This window comes from Camelus ferus, chromosome 6, assembly GCF_009834535.1.
Source record: "Camelus ferus isolate YT-003-E chromosome 6, BCGSAC_Cfer_1.0, whole genome shotgun sequence".
NCBI classification, from domain to species: domain Eukaryota; kingdom Metazoa; phylum Chordata; class Mammalia; order Artiodactyla; family Camelidae; genus Camelus; species Camelus ferus.
The window spans coordinates 41,058,269-41,065,118 of NC_045701.1; the positions used below are offsets into that span (position 1 = coordinate 41,058,269).

Below are 6,850 nucleotides of genomic sequence, written 5' to 3' on the forward strand. Positions count from 1 at the left end.
CAGTCCTGTTCCTGAGCCCAGGTCCTCAGGAACCTCCAGTATCATAGGTGAGATCTCTCCCCTCTATAAAATGTGAAATCAGCAGACTCCTCTTGGCCAAAATCCTTTCCTAAAGCGGAAGTAAGGTCCTGGAATAGTTTTAAACCAAGAAGATGAAAGCAAAGAACAACGAAGAGCCTTCCAGCTGGAGGCCAGGCAACTCGCTGCCACCTCAAGCCTGGAACTGGTGTTTCCCATCAGCTTGCAACAGCCTCCCCTCCTACACACCAGGCTCTGGGGCTGCTTGCAAAGCCGGGCGGGGAGGTTGGTGTAGACTGTGAGAAGCTGCTCTCTGAAAGGGCTCCGTGGCTGGCTGTGGTAAGTGCCCCCACACGACTCTCCACCTCCACTTCCACCTGGGGATCAAGTGACTCTCAGGGTAGGAGTCCCACAGCAGCCCGAAGAAAATGATCAGTATGATTCTGTTTGTAAAAATCTGTTTAATAAATATACATCTTGGAAGTACCAAAATAATTACCAACAAAATACACCATGTACACTATTTACAGGAGGGGAGCACACCTGGACAGGTAGCGACTTTTAACCCCACCCCACTGACGGGTTTAACAACACACCTCATCCTTACGTGTCACTGGATACAACTGGGCTCAGCCACTAAATCCGTGGTCGTTCAACCAAGATGCACAATAAATTAATGTAGTCCTTTCATCAAATTTTGGATAACCTTCCCCAAAAACCCCACAAAGGTGACGTTTTAAAAGAAGTTTTCTCTGAATTCCAATGATCCTTCTTGGCCCCCTTCCAAAGTTCACAAAAGTAACAAAATGAAGGCTAATCCACCACAGTAAAATGTTCCAGGCCAGCAGTGTGCAGTGTGGTTGTAAGTGCACCCCCTTTTTTTCTTTTTCTTTTTTTTTTAGAAAAATAAACCTCTCTTTTTGTACAAATATACAAGTCCATGTTCTTTTAGACAGTTTCCAAAGCTCATAACGTCAGGCGCTGGCCTCCAAGCACACAGTCATCATAGGGCAGCTAAAAAGAGAAAAAAAGGCACGTCAAACTTGCAAACCTTGCCAAAGGTGCTGGGATGATGGTGAGAGCTGCTACTGGAAAGAACTCAAGTATTCTTGGCCTGCATTGTCTATAACCGGAATATAAATGAACTTCTTGGGCTGAGAGAGTTTTCCTTTAAGGATCCTCTCCTTCCAAAAGAGCCAAAAAGACGTACTCTTGGGATACTGCTTACACACGCTGGAGTTTGAGAGCCTCGCTATAAAGAGGAGACCCCTGGGATAAGGAGGAGCGTAGGGGCCTGAGAGAGTGAGGGAGAACAGCCGCAGAGCGAAGAACAAGTTAACCGGGACTCACCTCGTCCTCTGTGAACTCTGACTCTGTGTCATAGCTCTCCTCATCCTCGCTCTCTGGCAGCATCTGAAGGTTCTCTAGTGTCAGTTGGCCCAGCTGCTGCTGTATCCGGGTGCTTGGGCGGCCCCAGGTGAGCTGGTATGGGGAGTAGCCCTGGTAGGTGACTCTGTTGACATCAGCTCCACACTTCAACAAGAGCGACACCAGGTCTGGATTCTGCAGGTCCACTGCAAGATGGAGGGCGGTTCGGCCGTTACAGGGCTCCTGAAACAAAAGGAATTTGAGATGCTTACAATTGAGTTTCAGATGTCTGCTGGCCACAAAAGCATGTTGAGTTCGGACTGCAGACGGCTCGGAGCCTGGTGCGCTCCATCTGAAGGCAGGTGTGAGGCACTCACCTGAGCATTGACATCAGCACCCAAGGACACCAACAGCTCCACGATGCCCAGGTAGCCGTGGATAGAGGCTAAGTGCAGACACGTGTGGCCTAGAGGACCAAAAGTAAGAAACTATAACCACTTGTTTTGATCCTCACTTTTCAAGCAGAACCTCTCACCTATTCTTTTTTTCTTTTTTTAAATGGGGGGAGGTAATTAGGTTTATTTATTTATATATATTTTTTAATGGAAGTGCTGGGGATTGAACCCAGGACCCTTTGTATGCTAAGCATGTGCTCTACTACTGAGCGACACCCTCCACCCTCACCTATTCTTTTAAGGGACAAATTCTTCTGAATTCGAAAAACCCAGAATCTGGGCTCTCAGTTGACCTTAGTAAGGCAGCAGAGGCCTTTAGGCAGACATTTTTTTTAACCTGTCACATGCTGAGAGTTTAAGCCTTGCCTGGACTCCTTAAGGTGGCCCACTTCCCCCTTCTTCACTTCAGGTCACCTGCCCTCTGACGGGCGGGGCAGGCAGACGTACCATTGTAGTTGGTGGCCTGCAGAATGGAGTGGAGGTGCTGGGTCTGGCGGGTCTGAGTCAGGACTCCCACACTGGCCAGGCAGCCCTGCTCACAGGCAAGGTGTAGGGGGGTATTTCCTCGAAAGTCTCGGAGCTCAGGATCACAGCCAGCTTCCAGAAGTACCTCAGCAATTTCTGGCTGGTTGGTGATCACAGCCAAGTGGAGTGGAGTCTACAAATAGAAGATGGACAGAAGGGATAAGCCATAGATCAAACCCACAGTCTGTGTTCCCTTGATCTCCTGGCTGTGGGTGCTGCTCCTCCCAGACAGGCGCCAGAGGCCCCAGGTGGGGCTTCATCAAGGCCTCACCAAATCAAGGGAACTTTCTTTCCTCTCTAGAATGTTGGCTGATTCAGGTGTAAAAGGTCGGGGCCAATAACGCCCAGGGACTGCTAATTTAGAAATCATTGGGAATATCTGTGCTAGACTGAGCTCCGTCACGGGATCAGAGAGGCACGGGGCCGAGGCCAGAAAAGCAGCGTACCTGCTGCAGGTTGTTCTGGAAGTTGAGGAAGGCCAGGTCTCCCTTTACTTGGCGGACTACTTCCATGGTCAGTGCCTTCTCTTCATGGATGATGGCCAAGTGAAGGAACCTGCGGGGAAAAGAGGGAAAACCCCCCCGGGGCTGGTGAGTGCACTGCGTGGGGCCCAGGAAGGCGCGGCCCGCGGGGGATTGCGCAAGGCCGGGGTTTCTGGAGGCCGAGGCCGCGGTGTTTTCCGCGAGGTTATTATGAGCTGAGTGTTCCTGGCAGGCGCCCAGGGACTTTCCGGGCTCCCCCCCACCACCTCGCGGCGGGCGCCGGCCAGACCGCCCCGCCCTCCCGCCGGGCCGGAACGCCCTGTACTTCCCCTCCCGGCCGCGCGGCGCCCGCCAGCGGGGCAGAAACTCCCGCCCCCCTTATGCAAGCGGGGACTTCGCGTCCCGGCCGCCGCCCCGCCCCCTGCCGAGGGGACCTGCACGGCGCGGTGGGGGTGGGGGGGGGCGTGCGCGGCTGCAAGGCCGAGCTGCAGGCCCACCGCCCCGGGAGCCAGCCCCGATCCCCGGCCCCCACGCGCAGCCGTGCACCTCTGCACAGCCTCGGGGTCGATGCAGAAAGCCCCATCCGCGGCCGCAACGGGGGCCCCGCTCGCCGGGCTGCAGGCCCGGCGCCCCCACCCGGCCCCGCCACCCAAGCCTGAGCCCGCGACACTTACGAGTCTCCGTCCTCGGTGAGCTGCTGCTTCCAGGGCTCGGCGCCGCGCGGCGCCTCCTGAGGCTCGAGGCGGATCTCCCGCAGCTCCTTCACCATCTGCTCGTACTCCTCGTCCTTCATGGAGTCCAGGCCGCTATCGTGGCGGTCGTCCAGCAGCCGCTCCTTCTTGAGCGCATCCCGAGGGCCCTCCATGGCCCACTCGTGGCCGGGCTCGGCGGGCTGGAACATGGCGCGGTGAAAGCTCGGGCGCTGCTCCCCAGGTGCGCTAGCCACGGGCTGCGCTGCGCGCTGGCTGCTCTCGGTGTCACTGGAGGGCGGACGGGCGGAACGGCAGGCTCGGACTGTTGTGGGCTCGGCAGCGCCGCCGCGGCGCCCTATAAACGCTGGCTGGGGATTTCTCCGGGGCGGGGTCAGGCACGGGGAATTTCCAAGCCAGTCAGACCAGAAAAGAGAACTGGCCTCGTCCTCTGCTAGGGGGAAAAAGAAGCCTAAACCCCGAGCCCGAGTTCATCAGAGAAACTCCCTGCGATGAGCCACGGGGGTCATGTATAGGGAACTTTTTGATGAACGCTGAGTGGCTGGAAAGTCCTCCCGACCAGGCCCCCACCCCCGGTACTTCCCTGCAGCCTGCACTCAGTAATCCCGGCCCGCTGCAAGAAACCTTCTTTCCCTGGGGTTTCCCACGATCGATTTGATTTGGGGTCGTCGGCTGCTGAGATTCCAAGGATGCAGACCTGCTGGGCAGTCCTTCCTTGGGGTTTGCCGACCTGCCGGTCCTTTCCGTTTTCTGATCTTTTGGAAACGCGAGTGGAAATGTTGGCTGGGTGTAGGGATTCACTTCCCCCAAACCCTCTCTGCGGGAAGGATGCACTGGCGGTGGAAGGTCACCGGCTGCCCCTGCGTTCCTGCCACTACCAGATTCTTTGAAGCTCAGGGACATGTTGCGCCTCCCCAGCCCCCCTCAGGTAGAAGTCTTGAAAGCTTTAGCATTAAAAGCTTAAATGCAGGCCATTTTCCTCGGGACTGACAGCCCTGTTGACTCGGGACGGGCAAACCCTCTGCCCTATGTGTGCAGGAAAATGCTGAATGTGACCACGATACTTTTCAAGGAAAGCAAGGTGTTAATCTTTGTAGTAGAGGTTGTAGATTCCTTGCAAAAACGAAATAATTATTGAGGTTATCTTCCTTGATTTGCACTGGGCTGCTGCAGAGAATAGATCCTGAACTTCCTTCAGGGTGCCTAGCTGGGTGACTTTCCAGAAGCATTTTGGAGGTGACTGAAGAATGGTTGAGTAGTGCCTTAGAGAAGATTGGGCCTTCAGGATGGGTAAGAAAGTAGCCGCCAGGCATACTGCGGGAGGCTCAAGGCAGCCCTAACATGGCCTTTATCCTGCCCCTGCTGGCACCTTGCTCTTCTGCCTACCAGGGAGGGTAGTAGTTGGACCTATCCATGTCATATGGATAGCCACTCCAGGTTGCCCATCCTCTGGTCTCACCTGCAGAAATAGAACATATGCTCCCTGCCACACCTGCACCTCCTAGCCAATGACAAGAATGCATTCACCTGCTTCTAGAATTGGCCCAGGCAAAACAAAGCAACTTGAATCAGGTCTTCAGAATGCGGCCCAAGAAGCCAATATTGTTTTGCAGAGATTTCTGGTGACTGTTGCAGTCATCTTCAACTTGCCTGGCTGTGTACTAACCAACCCTTATCCTCTCCTCATCTCCCCTTTCCCCACTCCCCCACCAGCAGTATCTGAATGTAGGGAATCTCTGGTCAATGGGGGTGAGAGACAAAATAGGGAAAAATAGTAAAATCAAGAAATAAAACCTTCAGGGTAGTAATGATCACATAGTAAAATGGAAACTTCCCAGGGATAGACTCCATATGTCTCTGCAGGCATATGACTTACAAATACATATTTACTAGGCAAGGCATAACGGTGACTGTAAGCAGGAGATCTCATTTCCCAGCTCTACCTCTAACTGCAGATTAGTTGGAGAGATTCGCTGCCTTTGCTATGGGATACCTGCTTGTACGATAATAAGATTGGATTTAATGCTATTTAGGTTTCTTTTTTCCCAGATTAAAAATTGTATTACTTCACCACAAATGCTTGTGTAAGTTTGCTCAGGGTGACCATGTCTTGGAAATATCACAGCGTAAATTTTTGAAGGGCTCTAACACTTTCTGCAGCTCATTGTTAGTTCTCAGAACTAATCTTGTAATTAGGGAACTGTTGTTCCTACTTTCCTAAAAAGAAACTGAAATGCAGAGAAATTTACCTAGGCATCCCATGGCAGTTGATCTAATTTCTATCCCAACATATTAATCATTTGGCCAAAGCAGTCATGGTATTAACGCTTCTGAAAAAACCTTGTGAAAATGAGACTGAATACGCTGTAGCTTGGAAGATATGCAAAGTATTTTCCACTCCAGTTGTTAGGTAAAATAGAGTAGATGTTTCCCCATCTGGGAATATTCACACCTGTTAAAAAAGGGGGGGGAGGTACAGAAATATCAAACCCTAAATGCCCCCCTTACTAACGATACCTTAGAAGAGGATTATTAGTTGCAGGTTTAAAAAATGATCATTGAAAAGAAAATCATGCATAAGTCAAAAAGTATCTTAGAAATAAGTTTCTTTGCACCTCCTTGGATGGCTTTGTGTTGCTCGAGGCCTTAGGGAACTGGTGGTCCTTATTCCTGATTGTTTAGTGTGACACCTAGTGGTGAGAGTTAGGCCCTGCCGTTCTCTGATTTGCATAGTGCTTTGAAAATTTTGAGAGGTGCTGAGCCTTCATGACCTGTTCCCTATGGTGGGGATTCCCAAGGAGGTACCTTTTGTTTTTCCGCAACCTGGGAGGCGGTTTTGATTAATGTGATCCAACAGGTTTTCTCTCTATCATATGCTCTATACGGTTTAAATCAACAAACATTACAACTTCGGTACCAGATAACATACATGGAAATCAGAAAACATGAACAGCTGGAGCAGAAAAGACGGCAAAACTGATTTTTGGTTTAGAAAGACCTTTCTGGACTCTTGCACACTTAGAGTTCTCCCCCCGTCATTGTCAGACATTTTAGCTATTGACCATTTTAAATATGTTAAAGCCTTAGATAACTCATTTTTAATGTTAGTTGGATTTTTTTCTTTTTCATGCAAAAGGCAAAAGAATGAATGTGGCAGCCTTGAAGCTGCCCAGGATGCAGCTAGAGGGAAGGACAGGGTGGCCAGTGATGCTCGCCTGCTTCACTGTGGGCAGGAGCAGCCCCATGGGAAAGGAGCACGGTCAGGGCCCCGGTGTGACTGCAGGCACGTTGT

The 6,850-nt window shown here is 51.6% G+C and overlaps 1 protein-coding gene across 1 annotated transcript; it reads right to left on the bottom strand.

Annotated features, from left to right (window-relative positions):
- Positions 1–459: 459 nt before the first annotated feature.
- On the bottom strand, positions 460–4,129 carry NFKBIA (NFKB inhibitor alpha). The gene is made up of 6 exons (XM_032481888.1): positions 3,523–4,129; positions 2,813–2,921; positions 2,289–2,499; positions 1,764–1,852; positions 1,369–1,629; positions 460–1,032 (listed from the first exon to the last, which is right to left on the bottom strand). The coding sequence occupies exons 1-6, from the start codon at positions 3,747–3,749 to the stop codon at positions 985–987; spliced, it is 945 nt and encodes a 314-aa protein (XP_032337779.1). The 5' UTR covers positions 3,750–4,129; the 3' UTR covers positions 460–984.
- Between the last annotated feature and the right edge of the window lie 2,721 nt (positions 4,130–6,850).

Coding starts and splice junctions, on each gene's coding strand:
- NFKBIA (XM_032481888.1), bottom strand. CDS start 3,749: ATGTTCCAGCCCGCCGAGCCCGGCCACGAGTGGGCCATGGAGGGCCCT. Junction 2,922..3,522: donor CTCACCGAGGACGGAGACTC/GTAAGTGTCGCG, acceptor TTTTCCCCGCAG/GTTCCTTCACTTGGCCATCA. Junction 1,033..1,368: donor CAGAGTTCACAGAGGACGAG/GTGAGTCCCGGT, acceptor TTCTCTTTTTAG/CTGCCCTATGATGACTGTGT.